Source organism: Eubalaena glacialis, chromosome 4 (genome assembly GCF_028564815.1).
Source record: "Eubalaena glacialis isolate mEubGla1 chromosome 4, mEubGla1.1.hap2.+ XY, whole genome shotgun sequence".
In the NCBI taxonomy this organism is placed as follows: domain Eukaryota; kingdom Metazoa; phylum Chordata; class Mammalia; order Artiodactyla; family Balaenidae; genus Eubalaena; species Eubalaena glacialis.
In genome coordinates this window covers 179,781,494-179,808,529 of record NC_083719.1, presented here as the reverse complement: position 1 = coordinate 179,808,529, position 27,036 = coordinate 179,781,494, and the positions used below count along the sequence as shown (strand labels likewise).

At 53.0% G+C, this 27,036-nt stretch overlaps 1 protein-coding gene across 8 annotated transcripts; it reads right to left on the bottom strand.

Annotated features, from left to right (window-relative positions):
* Nucleotides 1-861: 861 nt before the first annotated feature.
* TYK2 (tyrosine kinase 2) lies at nt 862-27,036 on the bottom strand. Of its 8 annotated transcripts, XM_061190510.1 has the most exons (27): nt 26,785-27,036; nt 23,199-23,301; nt 21,171-21,386; nt 18,056-18,179; nt 17,791-17,938; nt 17,307-17,470; nt 14,018-14,384; nt 13,722-13,805; nt 13,221-13,430; nt 12,940-13,097; nt 10,235-10,343; nt 9,951-10,140; nt 9,764-9,867; nt 9,486-9,668; nt 9,310-9,397; nt 8,263-8,390; nt 7,239-7,374; nt 7,002-7,156; nt 6,129-6,279; nt 5,554-5,651; nt 5,130-5,322; nt 4,642-4,760; nt 4,052-4,224; nt 3,714-3,831; nt 2,654-2,764; nt 2,396-2,570; nt 862-1,762 (listed from the first exon to the last, which is right to left on the bottom strand). In XM_061190510.1, exons 1-26 carry the CDS (start codon nt 26,803-26,805, stop codon nt 2,436-2,438), a joined length of 3,786 nt encoding a protein of 1,261 aa, XP_061046493.1. In that variant the 5' UTR covers nt 26,806-27,036; the 3' UTR covers nt 862-1,762; nt 2,396-2,435. The 8 variants fall into 8 exon arrangements, with proteins under 8 accessions (XP_061046493.1, XP_061046492.1, XP_061046496.1 ...); XM_061190509.1 differs by having other exon boundaries at nt 862-2,570; XM_061190513.1 differs by lacking the exon at nt 26,785-27,036 and adding an exon at nt 21,702-21,807 and having other exon boundaries at nt 862-2,570; nt 23,199-23,728.

Sequence of the window (27,036 nt, the reverse complement as noted above, 5' to 3'; positions counted from 1 at the left end):
GGAGGGCTCCTTAGTTGTGGCTCGCTGGCTCCTTAGTTGTGTCATGCAAACTCTCAGTTTGGCATGCGTGTGGGATCTAGTTCCCCGACCAGGGATCGAACCTGGGCCCCCTGCACTGGGAGCGTGGAGTCTTAACCACTGTGCCACCAGGGAAGTCCTGGAAAATAATTTTTGAAAAACAGAATGCGAAAAAAAAAAGTAGCTGCCCAAGAACAAGCCAAGATAATTTTGAGAAAAGAATGAGAAACTTGCCCTATCAACTATCAAAATATATTCTAGCGGCAATGACTTTCCAAATTACCAGGTTAGATCGTGCAGCTATTCCCATTGGGAATTTGTCCTACAGATACCCTTGAACGTGGGTGAAACCATGTGCACACATGGTTACTCACTGCAGAAGTCTGGGTATGGCAAAGGATTAGAAATGATTACATGAACAAATGCCGATGCCATTTGAATGATGAGCTACAACACAACCATAAAATAGAAAGAGAAAACACTGTTTGCCTCCAAGGCCTATTATGTGGGAAAAAAATAGAAACGATACCGGCTAGAGCTCTATATAGCAGCACATACTATTATTTTTGCGAAAAATGGGGAAATATAATATGTGCACAGATTTCCTTGTATCTGGATAAAATGTCTCTGGAAGCCAAAACAGGAAACCAGATAACATTAGTTGTCTCCCGGGGAGGTGACAGTGGCGGCTGATGGACAGAGGAGGGAAACATTTCACTGCCTATGGCAATATTACCTTTAAAAAAAAAAAAAAAAAAGGAAGATTTACAATTACAATGAATATTTAATTTTAAAAACTGTTATAAAAAGCAAATATCACTAGAATAGTGTGAAACTGTCCAGTCAGGAGAGCTGCAATGCACAGGGTCTTAGAAAATCCCATGGGAAAGAAATCTAACTGCCTTTCACAATGTGGCAGACCCATCTCAAGTATACCTGTTAAGCAGAAACACGTTGGCAAACACCAGATTAACAATAATATCAAATGTTTATTGAGCAGTTGTTTGCATATCTCTCTGCTAAGCATTTGACAGATACGACCTCATTAGCTCTTTTTTTTTTTAATTAATTTATTTATTTGTTTTTATTTTTGGCTGTGTTGGTCTTCGTTGCTGTGCGCGGGCTTTCTCTAGTTGCAGCGAGCAGGGGCTACTCTTTGTTGCAGCGCATGGCCTTCTCATTGTCGTGGCTTCTCTTGTTGCAGAGCACGGGCTCTAGGTGCGCGGGCTTCAGTAGTTGTGGCACACAGGCTCTAGAGTGAAGGCTCAGTAGTTGTGGTGCATGGGCTTAGTTGCTCTGCAGTATGTGTGATCTTCCCAGGCCAGGGATCAAACCCGTGTCCCCTGCATTGGCATGCAGATTCTTAACCATTGCGCCACCAGGGAAGCCCTCATTAGCTCTTGACATTAGTCCTACAAGGCAGCAAGCATGACCATCCCAAGTTCATAGTTGAGAGCTAAGGCCCAGAGAGGGGAAGCCACTTGCCTGAGGTCACACAGCGAGCAAAAGGTGAAACCGGCAATCTTATTTACATGGCATGTGGTCCCCCAGGTCCTTTGTTGATATATTTAACATATATCTTGAGGGCCTTCTGTGTTCCAGGCATTGGTCTAATTGCTGGCTGGTGATTTAGAGGTGAGCAAAGGTTCAATAGTTGAATCTGACTTCTTCTGCAATGAGTTGCTCTAGCTGCAGTCCCCCGGGGAGTGGACACTCGCTGAAGAAGGGCCCAAGGACCATGCCTCTAGCAGAGGAAATATGAGTTTTTAACCAGTTAGGGGAGATAGTGAGCTCCAAGGGCAGGAGCTGGGGGAAGATAAAAAGATCGGATTCAAGGGCCTGGTTAGCTCCTTGCTTGTCCTGGGTCCCTCAGGAGCCTGTGTCAGGCTCATGATCTTGGAAGGTTCAATGGTTTGAATGTTTCTGTCCCTTCAAAATCACTATGTTGAAATCCTAACACCCAAAGTGATGGTATTAGGAGGTGCATAGGTCATGAGGGTGGAGCCCTCATGAATGTGATTAGTGCCCTTGTAAAAGAGGCTCCAGAAAGATGCCTTGCCCCCTTGGACCTTGTGGGGACATAGTGAGAAGGCATAGGCTATGAACCAGTAAGAGGACTTTTGCCAAAATTCAACCATGCTGGTGCCTTGATCTTGACTTCCCAGCCTCCAGAACTGTGACAAATAAATTTCTGTTGTTTATAAGCCACCAGTCTGTGGCGTTTTGTTATAGCAGCCCAAACGGACTAAGACAAGGAAAGTCAGTTCAGAGGGGTGGGGCCTCCAGACAGGGGTAAGGCACAGGGAGTCAGTGAGGCTGACCACCCCCTCTTGGGCTCCTCTTAGGGTGGGGAGCAGGAGGCCCTCTCTTTGCGTACCGCCTGCTCCAATCCCCTCAAGCAGAGCTGCTGGCGGGCTTCAGCAGACACTGAACACTGAGGGTGCCTGGCCTTGGTATTTCTCGTGGACCGTTTTGAGGATGGGTATGAGGTTCTGGAAGGTCGGGCGGAATGAGGCCTCTGCTTTCCAGCAGTTCTTCATGAGGCAATAGATCTGGGGAAGGAAAAACTGAGGCTGTAATCTCTGCTCTCTCCCTGGTCCGATGGTGGGGGTAGGGGGAAAAGGGAGGGTCTCACCTCACAGGGACATTTCTCTGGCTGTGGCAGCCTCTCCCCTCGTTCCAGCAGCTCAGTGAGCCTCAGCACTGTCATCTGCCCCTGGGTGAGGCCTATGAGCTCGATGAATTTCTACAGAAGAAACAGGACAAGCTCTTTTTAAGAGGTGGGGCTGCCTAGATAGAGGTCAAGAGCCTGAAGCTGGATGGCAGGAGTTTTAATGCCATCTCTACCACTTCTCAGCTGCATAACGTTGGTCTTATGACTTCGCCTCTGTGGGCCTCAGTTCTCTCATCTGTAAAATGGGTGATAACATCTACCACCTGGGGTTATTGTGAAACTTAGATAAACTAATATTCATAGAGTAAGTCTGAATTAGGTGCTTGCTATTATTATTAAGCCTCAGCAAGTTGTTTTTGCCTGTTCAGAAACCTTTTTTTTTTAATTCTCCTATAAAGGCACTCTGATTGGCTTTGGGAATAAACCCCTAACATACTCTAGGCTCCTCCCCTCAGCCAAGGACTACACAGTGAGTGGCTCCCTGGAGGGCACGTGAGCCAAGCTGGGCCAATCAGAGAGTCCTGAATTATGTTGGAAAGAGAAAGACCCTCCTCCCCTCAGCTGAGTCCACTGTTGCCACAACAGAGGGAAGGCTTGCTTGAGAAATGCTACCAGTGGTTAAGACTTGGTGCTTCCACTGCAGGGCGCACAGGTTCGATCCCTGATCGGGGAACTAAGATCCCACGTGCTGCGTGGCACGGCGAAAAAACAAAAATGCTACCACGGAGAACAGCAGAGCTGAGAGATGGAGAAAATGGGATTCCTGATGGCATTTGAAGGTCTAGATCAAGCCATGTTCCCACTGTCCCCTTGGGGTTTGCAAATGGCAGAATAAGCCGTTCCTATTTGAGTGGGTTTCTGTCACAATCCAAGCCCTCTGCAGTGTAACTGGCCCACTTTACAGAATGCGACTGTGAGGCTCAGGTGGGTTAAGCTCTTGCTAGGGTGTGGGAGCTGGGAACTGAATGCATGCCTCGCTAACTCCTCTAGTATGGGGTCGGGGTGCGGGCCTGGCTCTCACCGAGGGGGGGCTCTGGGTGGAGTCACAGTAGGTCAGCAGCTCATACATGGTGACCCCAAAGGACCAGACGTCGGATGCATAGTAGAACTTACACTCCTTCAGGCACTCCGGGGCATACCTGGGGAGAAAGGGCACTCAGGCCTTGGGCCAGACCAAGCTGGAGTCCTTACCTGAGGCTTAGGAGCCCTGTGGCCCCAGTTAGGGCCCCACCCTTAAGAGGGGGGGCAGTGTCACTTGACCAAGGCCCTGTCGTCTGAGACCCCAGCATCCATCTCCTCCACCCTGTCTGCTCCAGGTGACCCTGGCGCCCCTCCCTCCGGCTGGGTCCCGCTGGTTACCAGAACACGGGACTGTCCCCATCCTCGCGCACACAGTAGTACTCGTGGCCTTCGGGCACGGCCTTGGCGAGGCCGAAGTCCCCAATCTTGACCAGCCTGTTGTTGTCCAGCAGCACGTTGCGTGCGGCCAGGTCTCGGTGCACGTAGTGCTGCGCGTGCAGGTAGGCCATACCCTGGGGGTGGGGCGAGTCAGGATCAGCGCAGGGGCAGGACCGGGCCTGAGAAGCAGTGACCAGGATGGCTGGGGGACAGTCAAGTTGGCGGGGACCGGGCGCGAGAACGGGCAGGATGGCAGGTGGGGCCAGAGCAAAAAGGAGCAGAGCCGGACAGCAGAGGTGGAGCCACATGGGGGGCTCCCCCGGGGCAGGGGGCGGGAGAATTGGGAGAAGCCGGCCTGCCGGGCCTGATCACGTCAGCAGTGGGCGTTAGGGGGGTGTGGGGGCCCGGGCCAGCGGGGGTGTGGCCAGGTGATCGGCAGAATGGACAAGGATGGAGGAGAGCAGGCCCAGGGGGGTTGGTGGGGTAGATAGGAAGCTCAGGCCAAGCCAAAGAAGGGGGCAGGTTCTGGGAGCAGGGGCAGGCAGGCCCACCTCGCAGATCTGCTGGGAGAAGAGCAGCAGCTGGGCCAGCCCGACATTGTGCCGGGGCAAGTAGTCTCGGAGGCTGCCCAGGGGCACGTACTCCATGACCAGCTGTACCGACTTCTCGCCTGACACCAGAGAGGAGGGGCCCGTAAGGGTGGTAGAGACCTGGACCACAGGCTGCCCACCCTGCACCCCCTATCCCAAGGTGGGGAGGGAAAACCAAGATCCATCCACACTAGGACCAGTCCTCAGGTGGGGCGGACCCATCCTGAACCCGTCCACAGGCAAGGGAGCTGACTCCCACTCATCCTGGCCCCAGCAGAGCGCCTAAGGATGGAAAGGAGGCAGCCAGGCCTCGCCCACCTTGGTGTCTGCAAACTGCATCCTCCAGCCTGGGACTGAGAGGCTCTAATTGGCCAGGTCCTGCTGGCCCCGCCCACCAAGCCACACCCAAGACATAGCCCCGCCCCGTTACATCTCTAGGCCCCGCCCACCTTGGTCCTCGCAGCAGCCTTTGTACTTGACAATGTGCTCGTGGTAGAGTGTGCGCAAGATTTCGATCTCTCGCCTCCAGCCTGTACGGAGCTGGGGACCGCAGCCTGCCTTGAGGGCCTTCACGGCCACCATCTCACCAGTGCCGTCATTGGTTGGATCGTAGCAGTACAGGCTGACCTTTCCGAAGTGACCCTGGCCGGAGCGTGCAGGAGCGTCAGCCCCACCCCCAGCTCCCCAGGCCCCACCTCCAGGCAGGTTTGTTTGGAAAATCCAAGGCCCCACCTACTCCATGTGGATGGGTCCCCTTGGGGCCGAGGCCTCCCTTTCAATTCCCCAGGGCCTCCCTTGAAGCTGAGGGTCTCTAAGGCCAGGGCCTTCTAGCAGCCCATGCCCCGCCCCCCGTCCTCCAGGCCTCGCCCTTACCTCACCCAGATCCCGGATCTTTTTCAAATAGCGCTTGTGGAAAACCGTAGGATCTGACGCCGGTGAGTCCGGGTTCACAGACAAGACATCAACGAGATCTGGAAGAGCTACAGTGGGTGAGTCTGGAACACAGCCCTTTCCCCAAAAGGGTCCGCACTTGGGGACACAGAAAGCCAGCTACTGCTATCCCCAGCATCCGATCCCAGAGATAAGGAAACTTTTTTTTTTTTTTTTTTTTTTTGCAAGGGCTGGAAAATTCCACTTCTTGTCCAAAACACAGAGTTGGCTGCACACATAACCAAAACCTGGGATGTTCTGAGATGGGGTAAAGGGCACAGACTTTTCATTAATAACCAAAAAATTTGCCAGGGTCTAATTCATCCAAAGAAGCTGTGGCTCTCCCCAAGGAAAACATAAAGGAGAGCTCGGGGCTTCCCCTCCCCCTTACTTAAGTGAATTAGAAACCGGCACACACCCTAAGCCACTGTACAGAGACTTGGGTGCACCATGCCCGAGTCAGCAGGGATCCCAGCCCCTCCCCCTCTCCAGGTCCCCCGCCCCGGAGTGATGCTCACTTTGGGGCTGCAGCTGAGTGAGGTCACGCAGGATGGTGCGGAAGGACGGCCGCTGGGCTGGCTCATAGGTCAGGCACTGGCTGGTGAGTGTGGCCAGCTCTGGGCACGAGGGTTCAGGCAGCTTGTGCTGCTTCTGGTAGAAGCGCTCTTTCTGTTGGAGAGGGGACCGGAAGGAGTCAGTGTACACCCTCAGTCCCCTTCCCCAAGAGGCAGAGTCAAGTCCCCAGAGCAGGGCTGGACCAGCCAGGTCCTTGTTCTTGTCATTCCCATTTTACAGATGAGGCCACTGAGCCTCGGCAATGGGATGCAGACTTGCCCACCACCGCAGAGCCAGGATTGGAACCCAAGTAGAGCAGACCGTGCTGTGCTGGAGCATCTCACACTTGGCCCTTCCTGCCCTGACTTCCACGCACCTCTGCTCCCAGGACGCTTTTGCATACTGCAGCTCCCTGAATGCCCCAAAGCCTCCCGGCCTTTGCATAGGCTGTGCCCACCACCTAGGCTGCTCTTCCTAGCCTGGGACACTGTGATATTTCTGCACTTAGATTAAAACCTCCTCTGGGAAGCCCTGCCCCATCCCTCAGCTGGGTCAGGGGCATCCTCTGGGTCCCCTTCCTCCCGACAGCCTGTGCCTCCCCCTTGATGCCCTGGTCACTCTGCCTAAAGCATGTGATCTATTTGCTTTGTGCCATAACGACCTTATGAGGATGGGACTGCAGTTCACTGCAACTGACAGGTGACCTGATGGAGCCCCAGAGAGACGAGGCTGCACAGCCAGAGGGGAGGCAGCTCTGGACCCTGAATGTATCCTTTGGACTCCTTGGCGGTGCCAGCCCTCTTTGTGGGAAGGGCCCAGGGGTCCCCTGGACATACCTCAGAGGGGCTGCGGCCCTGCAGGGGGGCCTCCCCATCGAAGCAGATCTCCAGGAGGGTGGCACCAAAGCCCCACTTGTCGGCTGCAGTGCTTAGGCTGTTGGCTCCACCGGACAGGCACTCAGGGGCTGTCCAGGGGATCCGCTCCACCCGTTCTGGGGGCCAGAGTCAGAGGTCAGCAAGGTAAAAGGAGTGGGGGAAGCCCGTCCCTGTGCCCAGCCCTGCCTGCGTCCTCACCCTCCCTGGAGAGGGCGCTCAGGCCCACGCCGGGGTCACTCAGCTTGATGAAGGGGCTGGTGCCCTCCGCCAGCCCCAGCCGTGCCAGCAGGATGTTCCGGCCACACACGTTGCTGTGAACCAGGCTCTTGTCTTCCTGGGGTGGAGGGGAAAGGGAGCGTGGCCACTGGGGGCTGTAGACCCCACCCCTACTCCATCCCACATGGTCCCCCCAGGCACAGCCCAAGTGAAAAAGACAATCATGGTCAGTATGGAGATGCCAGTCCATTGTCATAGTGACAAGGCAGCACTGGGTCTCCAGTGGGTCCTTCCTGTTTTCCCAGTGCTGGTGGCCAAGGCTCTCAGCCAGGGACAAAAGGCCAGAGGACCCTACTGCGGTCCTCAAACCCATGGCAGGCATGCTCCTTCCCCAGGGCCTTTGCACTGGCTGTCCCCTCTGCCTGGAATGCACTTCCCCCAGATACACTCACAACTACCCGCCTCTCCCCCCACCCCATGTCACCTCCAGGTCACCTTAGTGAGGCCTTCCCCAACCCACCTGTTTAAGACGTCACCTCTTCCCCAAACTGTATCAAATCCTCATCTCCACCTCTGCTTTTTTCCCCACAGTTCTTGCTACTTTCTGGCATATTATGTAATGTAACGTACTAACTATTATTTCTCGTTTGTCCCTCCCAACTAAAATGCCAGCTCCCCAAGAACAGAAACTTCTGTCTGTTTTGTTCTCTGTTGGGTCCCCAGGGCCTAGGACAGAGCCCAGCACACAGGGGGTGTTCTGGAAACTGGGGTGACTGGACCAGGAAGGGCTGGGGAACAAATGGCAAGAGTGACAGAGGCGACTGCCACAGGGCCTTGGACACCAAGTGAAGGAGGTGGGAAGAGACGGGAGCCACAGGGGTGCGTGAGCAGAGGAGGCTCATGGGAAGATCTAGTGCATGGACGGATGCGTTCAGGCCTCCATACGCAACGTGGGGGCTGCCCTGGCCCTCCCCGCCCACGCAGGCCCTGCCCGCAGCCCACGCACCAGGTAGCTGAGGGCGCTGGCCAGCTGCTGGGCCACTGCCAGCTTCCAGGCCAGGGGCACGTGGCCCCGCTCCCGCCGCAGCCACACGTCCAGGGGCCCGTGCTCCACGTACTCCGTCACCATGATGTCTGCAAAGGCCCAGCCGTTGCAGGTGCTGCCCACCAGCTTACCCTCCAGGGTGCCAGGGGGCAGGACGCGGGGGGGGCTGGGATTGTAGGTGGGGAAGGTGTCGGGCAAGGGTGTGGGGGGAGGCTTGGGAGCGACTCTGGGGAGAGGAGGAATGCAGTACGGAGGGCAGGCGGAGGTGGGTGCAGGGTGAGGCCGAGGTGAATGGTGGCATTTGGGTCCGGGGTGGGGCTGGGGTAGAGAGGAGGCTGCGAGTAAGTGACAAAGGTCAGGACAGGACTGGGGAACTGGGGGGAGGGTGCAGACGAGTGGAGGGAGTGGAGCTGGAGGTTGGGATCCCACAGGGCTGGGGGTGCTTGTGCAGTGAGAGGTATGCAGGGTCGGCACGTAGGCCAGCGTTGGGGGGAAAGCAGGAGAGATGGACACATGGCGTTGAGGTCGGTGGGTCTGGGGGCTGGCCGTGGGCGCCCTGTACAAGGAGGTACACACAGAGTAGCGGGAGAGGTGCGGGAGGAGCAGGGGCTGAGCTCTGGGAGGATCGGGGTGGCCAACAAGGCTGGGGTCTGCATGCTGTCACGGTATTGAGGGGGTCAGAGGATACACAGGGGCTGGATTGTAGAGGTGTTTGGGTGGTAGATGGAGCTAGGGATGCAGTCTGGAGTCGGGGTGTAGGTAGACGGTTGGGGCGTAGCCAGGGATCAGGGAGCTGCTAAGGGTCATGGTGTAGACAGGGTTTAGGCTGTAGGTGAGAGTCGATGGGCACAGACTGGAGTGCGTTCAGGGGTCGGGGTGTAGGTCAAAGGTCAGTGTGCAGTCAGGGATAAGGATGCAGGTCAAGAGTGTAAGTGGGGTTGGGCTGTAAGTGGGGCAGAGTGGGGTGGGGTGTGTGTGTATGTTGGGGGTGGGGCAGGGCCCACTCACTCTCGGAGCCGTGCACGTAGATGCCATGCACGAAGACCAGGTGCACGTGGGAGACCTGGCTCATGAGGCTGGCTGTCTCGTAGAAGGCCTGTGGGGATGGGACAGGTTAGGGGGCTGCAGGCCCTGACCCTGACCCTCTTCACCCTGCCCCCCATCCCCTGGCCACGCTCACTCACCAGGGCGATGTCATGGTGACTGGGATCTAGCACCTTGAGCACCACTCGCAGCTCCTGTTCACAGCCCGCCCCGGGCATGGGGGGGTCCCCGCCATCCACCTTGTCCTCCTCGGGGCCTCCGCCTCCCACTCGCAGGAGGCCCTCATACACGTTGGTCCTCGTGCCCTGGCCCAAGTGGGACAGCTGGGGGGACATGGTGTGGAAGATCTCCATGACAACAGCTCCAGGCGGCCTCCCTGGTGCCCCACGCCCGCAGGGGCCACCCCCACGCCATGCACCTGGGTGATGTCTTCCTGGCGGACCCGGTGGAAGCTGAGATGGCTGAGGTTGAGCGGCCTGCTGCTGGCCCGAGGTCCCCGCGTGACGATGAGGTTGGAGATCTCTGGGGATGGAAGCAGTCCCTGAGGGCTGGCACGGAGGGAAGAGGCCCCCCTCCCCGGCCCCGTGGCACCCCCGTCTTGTTACCTCCCGGCCGTGGCAGGCAGCAGTGGCGCAGGGAAAAGCAGTCGTCGCCGGCCCGCAGGGAGCAGCCCTGCAGGGCAACCCGCAGCTCGCGCACGCTGGGGAAGGACCGGTCCCAGCCCTCCAGCGCGACAGTCCCAGCCTGCAGCTCGATGGGGAACTTCCGTAGGTGCAAGCCCTTCACGCCGGGTGCCTGGAGCGGGTGGCAGCAGGGGTGAGGGCGGTGAGCAGGGGTCCAGGCAGGGAGCACGCCCAGCCCCAGCCCAGGACCCCCGCCCCAGGCCCACCTGGTCACGCTGGGCCACCGTGAGGATGAGGCGGTTGAGGTGGCTGGTGCTCCAGTGGATGAGGTAGAGACCATCCCCGGGCTGCAGCTTGGCCAGCACAAATGGCTCCCTGGGCAGGGGTGGGGGGGACAAAGGGGCACCATCAGGGCACCTGGGGGCACTGCTGGGCCCACACCTGGCAACAAGGACACACAAAACCTGCCCAGCGGGGCACACTCCCAGCTGGGATAAATGTCAGACACAGCTTATGTGGTGACACTGTGTCTGAACACACACACGCATGTAACACTGTCCCATGCATGAAAACTCACACACAGACACAGGTACCGGAACAGGCACACGCTCGTGCGGAACAGCTGTGGACACCATGGCTGACAAGATCACTCACACACACACACACACACACACACACACACACACACACACAGCAAACAGCCATCAGATACCAAATGGGCACACACCCAGCCACAGACACTGCCACTCCCAGGGTGACGCACAATGCACAGCCTGTCACACACCGAAAGGAAAAGATCACAGACAGAGGACTTCCCTGGCGGTCCAGTGGTTAGGACTCCACGTTTCCACTGCAGGGGGCTCAGGTTCAATCCCTGGTCCGGGAAATAAGATCCCACATGCCGCGCAGTGCGGGCGAAAAAAAAAGAAAAAACAAGTATGAAAGATCACAGACACAGCCGCTGTGTAACATAACAGCACAGGGGCACTGGGATCCCAGACCCAGAGGTGACAACTGTCATAAGCACAAACAGGTACTACAAGGTGACACAGCCACACAGACTCTGCCAGTTACATATGTGGTGCCATAGACTGAATGTCTGTGTCCCCCCAAAATTCCTATGTTGAAGCCCTAACCCCCGACCAAGGTGATGGCATTAGGAGGTGGGTCTTGGGGAACTGATTAAGTCATGAGGGTGGAGCCCTCACGAATGGGATTAGTGACTTATAAAATGGACCCCAGGAACTCCCCTGGTGGCAAAGTGGTTAAGAATCCGCCTGCCAATGCAGGGGACACGGGTTCGAGCCCTGGTCCAGGAAGATCCCACATGCCGCGGAACAACGAAGCCCGTGTGCCACAACTACTGAGCCTGCGCTCTAGAGCCCGTGAGCCACAACTACTGAAGCCTGAGCGCCACAACTACTGAAGCCCGTGTGCCTAGAGCCCATGCTCTGCAACAAGAGAAGCCACCGCGGTGAGAAGCCCAGGCACCGCAACGAAGACCCAACGCAGCCAAAAAATAAATTAAATAAATAAATTAAATTAAATAAATAAATACATAAAATAAAATGGACCCCAGAGATCTGGCTCACCCCTTCCACCATATGAGGACACAGCCAGAAGACTGAACTTTGGTTATATAACAGGAGATGGGGCTCTCACCAGACACTGGATCTGCCAGCACCTTGAACTTGGACTTCTAGCCTCCAGAACTGTGAGACGTGTCTGTGGTTTCTAAGCCACCCAGTCATTGGCATTCTGTTACAGCAGCCCGAATGGACTAAGACACACGCTGACATGGCCCATAGACCCCATACGGCCACAGCCCTTGAGAGGTGAAACGACCACTTCACCCTCCTCTGGTGTAGAGACTAGGCTTGGAAGGGTGAGACCTCTTAGACTGACCCAGGGGCCAGTCCCAGTGTCACAGGTAGGACAGGGGATACCCAGGCACAGGGCCAATGACCAGACGAGCTGATAGTCACAAACCCCAACCCGGCAGCATACAGGATGGCCACACACACCTGATGACCACATAAGCCCTGACACTTCACATTCTCAGCCCCACACGTCCAAGCAGGAGTGCTCAGACAGTGATCCACAAGTACCAGGACAGACACATGCCTGCAAGGGTGTAAACACCCACACATATATCTGAACAGCCACCAGCGTTTGGACAATGCATAGCCCAGCAAAACTCACCAGTCCTGGCACGTGCAAAAACACACACTGACAATTTAAAACGCAGTTGGAGGACTTCCCTGGTGGTCCAGTGGTTAAGACTCCGCGATTCCACTGCAGGGGGCACGGGTTCCATCACTGGCCGGGGAACTAAGATCCCGCATGCCCCGTGGCGCGGCCAAACCAACAACAACAACAAAACCAAACAAAACACACTCGCCAGAGTAGTGACACAGCTGCATGCCAAATGGGCTGTTAAACATCCAGACATGCACGGTGACAGTCCCAAACCCAGGCACTCTCAGCATGACATGCCGTCCACGCCATTACAGGTGCCCTTTCTCCCCCCATAACCCCTGGTTGCACACATGCACGCGTCGCACGTGCACCCACGTGAGCACCCACTGACGTGAACGCATCACAATGCAGTATGAGCAAATCCTTGCACGTGTACATGCACGCACACACAGACACACGCATGTGCACACTAGACACGAATGCTCCCACACACGTGCATGCACACCCACCCACACTCACATGCACACGCAGGCACACACACACACTGACATGTACACACTGAGACATGGATGCTTGCACACACACGTGCACTCATACACATGGGTGAAAACACAGGCCTTCACACCCTAAGACACAAAATGCACACACTAAGACACCGACATGCACACACCTCGTTCAAACCCCACGGTCCCTAGAGCTCACTGCCCAGTTCACAGTCACCACCACGCAGCCCACCCACGCTTCCCCCCCCACCCCCCGGCCCGGCACTCACAGCAGGGGTCCGTGGATACCGTCCTGGATACTCATCACCAGCCGTGGAGGAGCCACCTCATGGCATAGGTAGTGGCTCGAGTCGGCCGTCAGGCGGAAGTAGCCATCCACCAGTGACACCAAGGACAGGGCCGCAGCCCGGGAAGGCAGGGTCAAATCCTGCAGGCCGGGGGGGGGCGGTGGTGGGGAGGACAACATCAGGCAGATGTCACAGGCGAGAGGCTCCCACCGCCCCCCAACCCTCCCCCCCCGGCCAGCCCGGCCCCCAGTCCCGGGCCCCACCAGGCACTTGTTGTCCTGACAATGAATGCTGACGCGGCGTTCTTTCAGCACCACGTGGGTGATGTCCTGGAAGTCGCAGAAGTAGGCCCATGGGGCCTCCTGAGGTCTGTCCACTGGCTGGTTGCCCACCTCCTGGGCCTTGGCTTTCTTCCCAGATGGGCCAGCATGGGGCATCCTTCTGCTGCCACCACCACCACCATCACTGGGACCCTGGAAACCAGCACGTGGGGCAGGTGAATGGAGCAGGGCAGTGCCTGTTTAGTCCCGCTGCACTTTCCCCCGGGGGAGAGGTGGGAGCTGGAGGGACCAGGCATCCCCCCCATGAATCCCAGTGTCACAGGCTGGACAGGAGACCCACCCAGAGAGACACACATGCCAGAAACTGGAACTTCGGGGAGAGTAGAATGGAGGCTCCTCACCCTCTCGGCCCCAGATGCCAGACCCCAGAAATCAGGTCCCCAGGGGGGCAGGCAGACAGAGGACACTCCCCAAGAAACAGACCCCCAGGGACTTCTCTGGTGGTCCAGTGGTTAAGACTCCATTCTTCCAATGCAAGGGGCACGGGTTCGATCCCTGGTCGGGGAACTAAGATCCCACATGACACGCCGCGTGACCAAAAAAAACAAAACAAAAAACCAAAACAAAACAAAAAAAGAAACAGACCCCCCAGGCACAGACTGACACACCCCAGAGGCACGTGGGGGAAAACCACCTTCAGAGGACAAGGCCAAGGCTGAGCAAGAGCGCGCCACCCCCAGCTGCCCTGGACTGCCGGATGGAAGAGGCGCCCCACTCACCTCTGCCTGTACCAGCCGCCACCGGATGCCGTCAGTGCCCGACACCAGCACCTCGTGGGTGGGGGGTCCGGCGGCAGACTCGGGCCCCGGGTCGGGAGGGGCCTGTCCGCCAACCCGGATGTAGCAGGGCTCCCCCTCGGCCTGGGCCAGTAGCTCTAGGCGGCACACAGGCACACGCTCTGTGCCGAAGCGGGGCGCCAGCCGCTCGAGTGTGGCCAGGTACTTCACCATGACAACCTGCTGCGAGAGGCAGCCCGGCTGGAAGGCCCGCAGGAACTTGCGGAAGATGCTCCGCAGGCGCAGCCGCGTCAGAGCATTGTGCTGCCGGATCTGCTGCCGGAAGGAGCGTGGGATGCAGTCCTTGAAGCTGTGGGGACGACCAGGAGGGGCCAGTCAGGGGCCGGGATGGCAGGCCTAGCTGGGTGACGTGGGGCAAGTGGCTTAATCTCTCTGAACCTCAGCTGCCTCGTCTAGAAAACAGACAGGCTGCAACCTAAATGTCCATCGACAGATGAATGGATAAAGATGTGGTACATATATATAATGGAATACTACTCAGCCATAAAAAAGAATGAAATGATGCCATCTGCAGCAACATGGATGCAACTAGAGATTGTCATACTGAGTGAAGTAAGTCAGGAGGAGAAAGACAAATACCACATGACAGCACTTATATGTGGAATCTAAAATACGACACAAATGAACCTATCTACGAAACAGAAACAGAATCACAGACATAGAGAAGAGACTGGTGGTTGCCAAGGGGGAGGAGGTTGGGGGACAGATGGAGTGGGAGGCTGGGGTTAGCAGCTGTAAGCTTTTATGCATAGAATGGATAAACAACAAGGTCCTACTGTATAGCACAGAGAACTATATTCAATGTCCTATGATAAACCATAATGGAAAAGAGGATGAAAAAAACAAGAATGTATATATATGTATAACTGAATCACTTTGCTGTATAGCAGAAATTAACACAACATTGTAAATCAGCTATATTTCAATTTAAAAAATATTAGGGGGGGCTTCCCTGGTGGCGCAGTGGTTGAGAATCTGCCTGCCAATGCAGGGGACACAGGTTCGTGCCCTGGTCCAGGAAGATCCCACATGCCTCGGAGCAACTAAGCCTGTGCGCCACAACTACTGAGCCTGTGCTCTAGAGCCCGCAAGCCACAACTACTGAGCCCATGCGCCACAAGTACTGAAGCCCACGCGCCTAGAGCCCGTGCTCTGCAACAAGAGAAGCCACCACAATGAGAAGCCCGCACACCTCACCGAAGAGTAGCCCCCACTCGCCACAACTAGAGAAAGCCCGCACGCAGCAACGAAGACCCAGCGCAGCCAAAAATTTAAAAAATAAAAATAAAAAATATTAAAACTGAAAAAAAAACCGAAACAATAAAAAAACAGGCAGGCTGTCAGGAAGGTGGAAAGAGAATGCTATAAAGGGCCAGCACAGGGAGGCCAGGTGGTGTCTGGGCCCAGGGCCCAGGACTTTGGAGGAGACTATGGGTCGGAAATCCCAGCTCTTGGGCAACTTCTTTAAGCTCTAAAGGGCTCTGTCTTTTCATCTGTAAAATGGGATCAAACAGTGCCCACTTCTAGGGCTGATGAGAGAATCAGGACTCTTGATTGGCATAAAATAAGGACTATGTGAGTGTTGGCTATTATTATTATTGGAGAAGTCGCTATTGTTTTGATCATTAATATGATTATCAATAAAAGGCACAGCTCTGGGAAGCCCCTCTGCTCTTCACAAAGCCATACCCTTCACCCCTTCTCCTGCCCTGCACCTGCACACCAGCATAGCCCACTCAGATAACAGATTTCCAAGCCTCATCCTCCATGTCCCAAGCCACCTCTTCCAACCTTTGAATAGAAAGATCCTAAAGGTCAAGGTTCTAGCTGCCTTCTGCCCCCACTTCCAAGCTTTCCAGGGCTCCCTAGTGCCCTCAGGGAAAAAGGTTCCCTGACTAGTGCCTGGCCGTCTCCTGCACTTGGGCAATCACATTCCGAGTTCAGTTCCCCTGGAAATGGGCCTTTGCCACCTCCTGCCTCTGGGCCTTTGTATATGCTGTTCCCTCTCCCTCGAATGCTTGGCCAAAGCAATCCACATCTGGATAAAGCCAACTCAACCTTCAGGTCTTAGCAGAAATCACCTCCCCCCAGGAGAATCCTCTGATCTCCAGGCTGGATAGGGTCCCTCCTCTGGGCTTCCCCGCGTCCTGGGCTTCACTGTCACAGCCCTAGTCCTCCAGTGATAACACGACAGGGATTGAAAAATATGTGCTTTAAGAACTGCAAGTCCTGGGAAATTCCCTGGCGGTCCAGTGGTTAGGACTCGGCATGGGTTCAATCCCTGGTTGGGGAACTAAGATCCCATAAGCTGTGTGGCGCAGCTGAAAAAGAACTGCAGGTCCTGAAAGACCCATTTCTCTTGCTGCCTCCTCCAGGCAGTGTGCCCTGATTGCCCCAGCTCTCACTGCAGTGGAGGCTAGCAGATCTCCAGACTCCTGCCTCCTTTTTTCCCTTGAACTCTAGGGAGTCCTCCAAGCTCACCCTGCTCCAGCCACACTTCCTCCACCATATATCAAGCATGGTACAATCTTAGGGCCTTTGCACTGGCTGATCCCTCTGTGGAGAATTCTCTTCTCCCAAATACCCACCTGGCTCCCTCCTTCACTTCCTTCAGATTTTTGAATTTGAATGTCACCTTCTCAGTGAGGAATTCCCTGATGACCCAGTTTTTTTTTTTAATTTAATTTTATTTATTTTTTATACAGCAGGTTCTTAAGATGACCCAGTTTTAAATTATACGCCCCTCATTCCCTGACACACCGCTTCTTCCTCTTTTCCTGCTTAATTTTTCCCCATTGCACTTATCATCATCTAAAACACTATACATTTTATTTTTGTATTTTGTTTATTGCCTGTCTCCTTCATCAGATGTGACCTCCAGGAGGGCAGGGATTTTTGTCTGTCCTGTTGACTGTTGTGTCCCCAACACCCAAAACTAGTACCAGGGACTTCCCTGGCGGTCCAGTGGTTAGGACTCAGTGCTTTCACTGCCAGGGCCCTGGGTTCAATCCCTGGTCGGGGAACTAAGATCCTACAAGACGCTAAGCACGGCCGGAAGAAAAACAAACAACTAGTACAAGCATACAGTAGGCGCTCGATAAATGTTTGCTGAATGAATGAAGGCATGACAGTATGCAAGGTCTACCCTGGCCACCAGATGCCTGGGCATGTCCACCCACCTATGCAGTGTTCCCGCCTCATTCTCAGATACCTGATCTTCTTGGCCACCTTCTCAAGGGGGACACCATGGCAGAGAGCGAGGTGGCAGAGATGCAAAAAGGCCATGCCCAGGCTCTCGTTCTGAAAGTGGTGGATCTCCTCCTGGCTTGACAGCTCCCACAGCGATGCCACGTCATTTACAAACTCATGCTTGCCCTGGGGATGGGGAATCAGGCAGAAAGGGAGGCATGATAACCTGTTCACTCCCCAGCTTCTGGTCACTTTGGGGAAGGGAAGGACCCCACATGTATGCCTCCTCTGCCCAACCCTATGCCTGTGGCAGACATCACTAATCGATCACAGCACTCTTATCCCTACAACCCTAAGAGTCTCAAAACCCTTTGGTTCAGGCAGCCAAAGGATCCCAGATGGCATGAGTTGAAACCTACTAGCTATAGCAAATTGGGAGGGAAGTGAGGACTCCTCATTTGCAACCTCCCTCACAAACAGTCTCACCTCCCCAGCCCTGCTCACACCTGCTCAAAGAGGTACTCAAAGGAGGCAGGGTCCAGGAGTTGCACCCCCTGCTCTGCCTGTTCTGAGGAAGGCTCGGACCCTGGGGGACCGCAGCGGTACACAGCCGGCTCCTGGGGATGCATGCCATGCCAGTTCCGGAAATAAAACCTGCAGGAAGGGAGGGGTCACAGCTGGGGTTTAGCACAGATTCAGACCAGGTCCAGGAAGGTGGGGACAGGGGAGGGAGGGGACAGAACGAAAGCCTTCCAAGGGGACTTCACCCACCTCATGCGGAAGTGCAGCATCAGGCTCGAGTCTCTGGACATATCCAGGACGTGGTTTGGAGGCAGCCAGACCTGGGCCTGGACATCGAAGAGGGCAAAAAGATTGAAGCAGGGTGGAGTGATGCCTGGACAGGGGAGAAATGAGTCAGGAGTCAGTGCCTGCTGCCGTTAGCCCTGTGGACCCCCAGACCCACTGTCTCCCTTCACAATCTCTCCCTGGGCCTCCTGCCTTGCCAACAGAGGACAATGCAATATGTAAACCATCCTGTGGCCTCACAGGAAAACTACATTTCCCAGCCTCCCTTGCAGCTAGGATGGAGGCATTGGGCTGGTTTTTGGCCAGTGGGATGTGGGCATAAGGGATGTACATTTTTCCAGGCCCAGAAATAAACTTTCCTGCCATCTTCACTGCCCCAGGGATGTTGGAAACCCCTTATGCCTAGTGGTGAAGCTATAAGATAGAGGGGAACCATCTGACCTGCATTAGATTTTAGGTAAATTTTCATTGTCTTAACCCAGTAGAATTGGGGGAGCTGCTTGTTACTACAGCAAAACCTATCATAGACTGACTAACACAGCTCTACAGACTGCTGGCACTTTGCCTGGTCTCTCTCTGAACTCCAGACCCAGAGAAATATCCAACTACCCCTTGGCTGTCTTCCTCTAGACATCTCGGGCCCCCTGAGATGTGCCTTGTTCCAAATAGATCTCATCTGAGGTCCCCAAACCTGCCCCCTCTCTGCCGGACTTCATCCTTGTCCTCAACTCGTCCCACCCCCTCCACATCAGATTGGTCACAAGTCCTGTTCTTTCTGCATCCTCCATCTCTCTGGGATCTACCCACTTCCTTCAAATCCAAAACTCAGCCCTAGTTCAGCCTCCAAACTTACTGTCATTCCCCACACTGGCTGCCCAAGCATCTATTTTTTATACACATCACTTAAAAATTGTATCTAAAATAGTTCAGAATTATTTACTTATTTTTATTTTTTTATTTTTAATTAAAAAAATTTTTTTTCTTTCTTTCTTTCTTTGTTTTGGCTGTGCCGGGTCTTAGTTGCGGCATGAAGGATCTTTAGTTGTGGCATGCAGACTCCTTAGTTGCAGCATGCATGCAGGATCTAGTTCCCCAACCAGGGATCAAACCCGGGCCCCCTGCATTGGGAGCACAGAGTCTTACCCACTGGACCACCAGGGAAGTCCTTCAGAATAATTTATAATCACCCAAGTACCAGCCACGAGAAAAAGAATAAAACCTGGCAAGTACAACTGAAGCCCCCACCTACATCCACCTCCTCTCCCCTCCCACAAAGAGGTAACCATACTCCTGAACTAGAGTTTATCATTTTCATATTCTCTATCACCTAGCTTTGAATGTTATAAATTCAAATGCAGTATTATACCATAGGTGTCCTGCAATTTGCTTTTTCATGCTACGATAGGTTTTAAGCTTCACACGTGATATGTGTAACTTTGGTTAAATTCCTTTTTCCTGGCTGTATAGTATTCCAGTGTTCAACCATACTGCAACTGATTTGTGCATTCTCCTATACACAGACTTTGAGATGGTCTCCTGTTTTCACTAAGATAAATGAGGCCACTCTGAACATTCCCATGTACATCTCCTGGAACACATGAGCTGAGTGTCTGTAGAGTGCATATCTAGGAGTGCAACTGTGTGCCCTCAGGGAATGTACATTTCAACCATGTTAGACGATGCCAAATTGCTCTCCAAAATCATTGCATCCGGGAATTCCCTTGTGGTCCAGTGGTTAGTACTTGGTGCTTTCACTGCCGAGGGCCCGGATTCAATCCCTAGTCAGGGAACTAAGATTCCACAAGCCGCATGGCGTGGCCAAAAAAAAAAAAAAAAAAGGAAAAGAATCATTGCATCCAAGTGTACTGCCCCCCAAAGAAGGAGCATGCCTCCCTATGAGACAACTTCCTAAAGAACCAATCTGTTTCACTCTCTGGCTTAAAACTTCCATCGCTCCCCTTTGCCCCCTGAGAAAGCCCAACCCCCTCAGCACTGAATAACCATGACCTGGACCCAGACAATTATGCTCTGCTTTCAATTCCTACTTCCCCTTCCAAATTCTTGAAAACTATGCTCCAGTTACTCTTAAGATCTTTTGCTTCCTCAAAAAGATCAGGTTCTCTGGGTCCTTGGCCAGGCATGTTTCACACCACCCAGCAAACCAGTACTTCTTTAAGAATCTGCCATTGATGGGAAAGTACAAGGTGTTATAGAAATCTACCAGAAGGCCCCCATCCAGTTGTGGGACAGGGGGTTTGAGAGGACGTCCTGGAGGAAAGGGTATGTAAGCAAAGTCCCCTTGGAGAGACCTTCTCCTCCTCCGGCAGGAGAAATTAACTTTCAAGCACATCTGCTGCAGGCTCTCTCAACCATTCCATGCTTCACTACCGTTCCTGGGGAAAACTTTAAGCCCTAAACTCCTCCCTCTGGGGTTTAAAACACTGTAAGATCTGAACCTGGCTGACTTCTGCCCCATCACCTCCTACTTAGAGGTCCTTACTCCCGCCCTCACCCGCCACAGTCTGCTCCCCCTACAGCAGCCAGAGATCATCTGTGACACTTGCGTCCAATTACATTCCTTCTTCACTCACAGTCCTCTGTGGCTCCCACCTCCCTTGGAGTAAAATCCAAAGTCCTCCCTGAGGCCCAAGAGGCCCTGTACAACCTGTGCCATCACCTGCTTGCCCTCACCTATTCCTGTCTCCCCTTCACTCACTCGGCTACAGCCACACCGGCCTCCTCGCTGTTGCTGGCACGTTCCCACCTCAGGGCCTTTGCACTTGCTGTTCCCGCTGCCTGGCACCATCTTCCCCAAGATGTACCTGTGGCTCAGTCCCTTATCTCCTCAAGTTTTAAATCTTTTACCATGATCTCTGGCCTCCTATACAGTTTTCTTATTTATTGTGTTTCTTGTTGATCCCTATTAGAATATCAGCTCTACAGATGTAGTAACTGGGGGCTGGCACACACTAGGTGCTCACTCAATGTCCGCTGAATGAATGGACAGACGACTGGATGGATGAGGCCCAGCGGCTGCCAGCACCTCCACCCCGCCATGGGGCTGATGCCCGGGACTCACCGACTTTGTGTGCAATGTGGATGCAGACCTCCTCCGCAGTCAGTGTGGCCTCGCTGAAGGTGACCCAGGGCTCCCCGCCACCGGGGCCGGCCCAGTGCAGAAGCACCTTCAGGCCTCCTCTGGTGGCCACGGGCTGAGCTCCATCCCCATCGGGCTTTCTGCCCCTGGTGGTGGCCCTCCATTGGCACAGAGGCATGCTCTTGACAGCTGGCTTGCCTGGGAAGGAACATCCTGTCAGCCCCAGGCCTCAGCCTGGAGGCCCCTTTGAGCACCTCAACCTTCCAACCATCCAGACTGAGGCTTGGGGGGAAGATCCTGGACCCCTGCTCGCTGTGCAAACTTAGGCACCCAATTCCCCTTCCTGAGCCCCAGTTTCCACAACCGTTTGATGGAGTTGGGGTATGTGTCCCCACCTACCAGATCAGTCATGAACAATAACACCACCAAACCCCTTTATTGGACGAATTCACCAATATAAAAATCTGCTCTGTCCAATAAAATTTTTTTTAAAAAAATCTGCTCTGAACCCACCTTTCCAAAATAACCAGGCAGACAGGGGTGGCCAGACAGACCTGGGGGTGAATCCTGTGTTGACTCAGATGAGTCACTTAGCCATGCAGGGCCTCAGTTTCCCCATCTGGAAAATGGAGATGCTGAGAGTGTTGCCATGAAGAGATGGTTGTAAAGTTTCTACATTCTTTTTTTTTTTTTAACTTTTAAACTCGAGTTGTAAGTGAATTATGCACCACTGTCACCATATTACAGATAGGTAAGGACTTAGTATTGCCATTTTGTTGTTTTCTGGCTGTTTTGTAGATCCATTGTTCCTTGTTTCTTATCCTGCTGTCTTTCTTTGTGTTTGGATGTAATTACTATAAGATTTTTCCTTTGTGGTTACCCTAAGTTTAATGTTATAAATTTAAGACATTTTATGAGCCTTACATAACACACCTCACACTTGTAACACCCTATTTTAAGCTAATAACAGCTTCACTTCGATAGGACTGGTAATTATACTTTTCATTCTCCTCCACCTCATATTTTGATTACTGCTGTTACACTTTACATGTTTTTTATATTGTGTAACTAAAACAGATTATTGTATTACGGTTATTTTTTCTACATCCTTTTTTTTTTTAAACTAGAGTTGTAGATCAATTAGGTTGTGACGTTTCAACACAATTCTGCACATCACATGTTCAGTACCTTGCTACAGGCATGAAAAATAACAAATATGATAAAACCAATAATGAAGTCATTATTGGTTTTATCATCATAATCCTTTTTCTCTTTCAAGCCGAGATTCCTGCATACCACATCTACCCCCACCAGCTACCCCAGTCCCTGCTGGCTCCCTGAGCGGAGGAGGGGCTGTGTTCAGCGCTTTCCCCAACAATCTGGAACTTTTCTAGAGTCAGGCCCAGGGCTCAGGCCTCCTGAGGTCTCCAGTATTTGCAGGGAGGGGCTGTCAGCGATTCGACCGATGTTACTGATTTAAGACAGTGATGGGGGAAAAGAGAAGGTTGTAATAGGACAACGTTGGAGTCGTCAAGAATCAACTCCTCTCCGAGCCTGTTTCCTCATTTAGAAAATGGGCATAAAACAGTCTCTCTCTCAAAGGGTTGTTGGGAGGATTCAGTGAGGTGAGACAGGGAAAGGGCTCCGCACCGGGCCTGGCGTGCAATAAGTGCTTGATAAATGTTCGCTATTATTATCTTATTAACGTTCGAGATAAGATCGTGGGGATGGGGTTTTGCAGGTGTCCATCTCCTCCTTCCTCGTCCCCACTGGGCCCAGACCCAGCTTTGAAGATGAGGTCTGGGTGAGGTCCGCAGCCCCCGCCCCCCAACAGAAATCTCCAAACCCTGCTGGCAGGGGCGGGAACCGCGACGTGTACCCACCGGGCATCAATCAGTCCCAAGGCAGCGTGGGGGCTTCTACCAACCTCCTGCAAAGGGCAGTCCCGCCGGCCGCATCCTTCTCGATGACCTCCCGGGCGCGCCCCCTCCCACCCCACTCCAGACTCACCCTTTCCGGGGAACTCCGGCTCCAATCTGGGACCCCGCCCAGCCCAGCCGCCAGGGGCAGCCGCCGCTTGATCGCCGCTGGGACACCGCCTCCCATTGGCTGCCTGAAACAGGCACACTCATTGGCGGCCGCTCTGCTCCGCCCCCTCGCTGCTACGGCGGCGCTCCCATTGGTCCCGGCTTCATGTTTCGCTCAGCAGCGGGCGGGCGTGTGTGGTCTTCCCGCGCCACTGCGACTTCCATTACCCACGCGGGCGGTGGGCCGAAGTCAGGCTTCCAGACCTGACCTTGGTGCAAGCCCAGGTCCTCAGCTCGGCAGTCTTTCAGTCCTCCAACTCCCCTGCCATATGGCCCTACATCTGTCCTGCCTTTCGTCCCTGTCTGCCTGGCCAGCCCTGCTTCGCGGCCTGAGACCCCCTTCCTCTACGGGAGGCATTTCCGGCCCACCAGCTCACATCCCTTTTCTGATCACCTGTAGCCCTGTCCTCTGAGGGCTCCTTGCTCTCAAGGTAGCAGCTTGGACGTCCCACCTGATCCGAGTTCTGACGCCTAAACAGCAGGTCGCTGCCATTTTACAGAAAAGGCTATGCGCTGAGCGTTTGACACGCGCTATCTCATTTGATGCTAGCAGTAGTCCTCTGGGGACTCTTATCCCCATTTCTCAGAGAAAGAAACTGAGGTCCAGAGAGGTGGCAGACTCTCTCCTTGACCAAACTGTAGTCTTCTGAACCCTCTTCTCGACTACTCCTCAACCTTGGCCGCAGTCCTGTCTTTGGCCTGCACAGTCCAGTCTGAGCAAAGAATCCTTCTAAGTTATCCCCCAACCCTTGATATCTGATCAAGTTTCTCATTCCCCACCATTGATGTATACATCCTTGGCCTCTCTTTAGCAAGAATCCCCCTACCCTCGATGTCTCCATGGACCTCCTCACTCTGCGCTTTGGCTGTCAATCCCCAGCTGTCTTTGCTGCATTCAGAGCTGAGCCCAATGCTTTCCCCTTTTGCAATCCGCCTATTGCAATAGTCCTGAATAAAGTCTTCCTTACTGTTCTGTGAATGAAAAATATTGCCTGCCATATCAATAAACAAAGGATGTTGTAGCCATCAAGCCATCACATTACAGCCCCCAGATGGTGACCCCGGAGGGAACTCAGGATAGAAACAGGATGCCCACCATCAAGCCATCAACCACAGCACACCACACCACACCACACCACACCCCCACCCCCGCAATTATGCACCCTGAGGAGACTCAGGATGAGAAAGCCCAGGATACTGGCCCTAGATAGCTGAGGTGCCTATCAAAGGAACGACTTCAGTGAGCCCAGACTCTTGCATCTTCCCATACATAGAAAAGTGCTAAATTCCTTAACTTGAGATAGCTGGTTTTCTTTAATTAACAATAATCTTTTGATGGTCCAACTACCTGGTCTTTGATGCAAAAACTCCTATATATCCTAGATCCCCACTTGCCTCTTCAGAGCAATCTCTCAGAGTTATCTGAGATGCTGTGTCCCATACTTAATCCTCAGTTTTGTCTGCTGAATAAAATATAACTCTCAACTTTTAGGTCATGCTTTTTTGTTTTTTCAGTCGACAATTTTTAACGAGTGTCAGAGTAATTTTTTTCTTTAACAGAGGCTGAGTAACTTTCCCAGGTTAGTTAGTTTCCCAGCACAAAAGAGCAGAACCAGGTTTATTTCTGAAGTTGGAGCCATAACTGCTGTGGCCAAGGGCATGTGGCTACTCATCTCAGTCTGAGAGAATGTGGGGAAAAACCGACTCTTCTTCACAGGGCAGCTATGGAGATTCAATGTGAAGTTGTAGATAGAGACTTAGCCTAGCACCTGGAGGGTAGTGAGTGCTAGGAACTTGGGAACTGGGGAATCAACAGTGATGCATCCTGACAAGGGAATAATTTGCAACTGGGGAAAAAAAAACTAAAAAAGAGGAGCTCTGTACTGATATGGAGACATCTCCAGAGTGTCTGTATATTTCATAACAGAGAATGAAATATATAGAATAAAGAGAATGTGTTATATTTCCCTGTGCCTGCTCAGCCCACCTATGGGAAGACTCAAGAGAAATATAGAAATATTGGTTAACTCAAGGAAAAAAATTTCAGAGAATCTCAGGAAAAAAAATCTCACATTTGTCTCACACCAACCTTTGGTTCATCAGCAAAATCTCACCCCTCCTGGTCCAGCCCCCATCATCACTTGCCTGGACCAATGCAGTTGCTTCTATCCTGGTCTGAGTCTCCTCCCCTTGCCCCTGCCCACCACCACCTCCTTGTCTATCCTCCCTGCATCACCCACAGGGCATCTGTGAGCATCTGAGCACAATCTCTTATCCTTTATATATACGGGTGATCAGGCCCAGAGCCTGATTGTGTGGGTTACAGAATTGTAAAACCATTTAAATGCTCAGGGTCTCTTATGCTAAGGTAAGGGCACTGACTGGGGAGGAGTGAGTCTCTGAGGTTTGGAATGGGAATATTGGGCAGACACAGATGACCCTGAGAACTTTCACCGCATCAATACACTTGTCTGAAGGAGTTGGCCCTTCCACGTGTGATACTGTGATATAACAAGAAATATATATTTGGTCTTCATCCCTGATTCCTGGCACAGAACTTCAAAAACTCTTGAAACTTCCTGAGTGAAAGAGCTGATAGCATCATGTTTTGTTATAGTATTTGGGTTTAGCCCCTGGTTCCTGGCTCAGAGCTCCTAAAACCCTTGGAATTTCCTGAGTAACAGAGGTGAGAGGTGAGAAAAACATCTTTTGTTTTTCGTAATAAGCCTGAGCAACCGTACCCGGGTTTATGCTAATGAGGTGACTCATGGATGGACCTGGAGATTGTCAAACTAAGCGAAGCAAGTCAGATAGAAAAAGACAAATATCATACGATATCACTTATATGAGGAATCTAAAAAAAATGATACAAATAAACTTATTTACAAAACAGAAACAGACTCACAGACTTAGAGAACGAACTTATGGTTATGGGGGGGCAAGGGTTGGGGGAGGGATAGACTGGGAGTTTGGGAATGACATGTACACACTGTTATATTTAGAGTAGATAACAACAAGGACCTACTGTATAGCACAGGGAACTCTGCTCAATACTCTGTGATAACCTAAATGGGAAAAGAATTTGGAAAAGAATAGATACATTTATATGTATAACTGAATCACTTTGCTGTACACCTGAAACTAACACAACACTGTTAATCAACTATACTCCAATATAAAATAAAAATTTAAGGGACTTCCCTGGTGGTCCAGTGGCTAAGATTCCACACTCCCAACGCAGGGGGCCCGGTTTCGATCCCTGGTCAGGGAACTAGATCCCACATGCTGCAACTAAGAGTTCGCATGCTGCAACTAAAGATCCTGCATGCCTCAACGAAGATCCCGAGTGCGGCAACCAAGACCCGGCGCAGCCAAATAAATAAATAAATATTTTAAAATATAAAAAGAAAAAAAAAAAAACTTTCATGAGCTTCACCTGTGGGCCCAGTTTTAAAGAAAGAACAATAATAAAACAAACCAAATACCCAAGCCAAGAAATAAACCCTCACCGCTCCCCAGAAACTCCTCATTCTGAATCAGCAAGCCCATCTTCCTGTCGCCTTCACCTGCTATATTTTTCTTAGCAGCCTTTATGACAGTCTGACATTCCACTGGAAGTCTCTTTGAGCGCTGGTTTTAATGCCTGGCTTCCATTCTAGAATGTCAGCTCCACAGGGGTTCTCCACGGTGTTCTCAGTGCCTGGAATTGTGCCTGGCACCCAGTAGGTTCCAAGAAGCTGGTGGAGTGAATGATCTACGGA

Excerpts from the sequence above, each read along its gene's own strand:
- TYK2 (XM_061190509.1), bottom strand. The coding sequence starts at position 26,805 with ATGAGGAGTTTCTGGGGAGCG. Across the intron at positions 7,157-7,238 it reads GAGCGCCCTCTCCAGGGAGG|AACGGGTGGAGCGGATCCCC; the intron begins GTGAGGACGCAG and ends TCTGGCCCCCAG. Across the intron at positions 6,280-7,001 it reads AGGGCCGCAGCCCCTCTGAG|AAAGAGCGCTTCTACCAGAA; the intron begins GTATGTCCAGGG and ends CCTCTCCAACAG.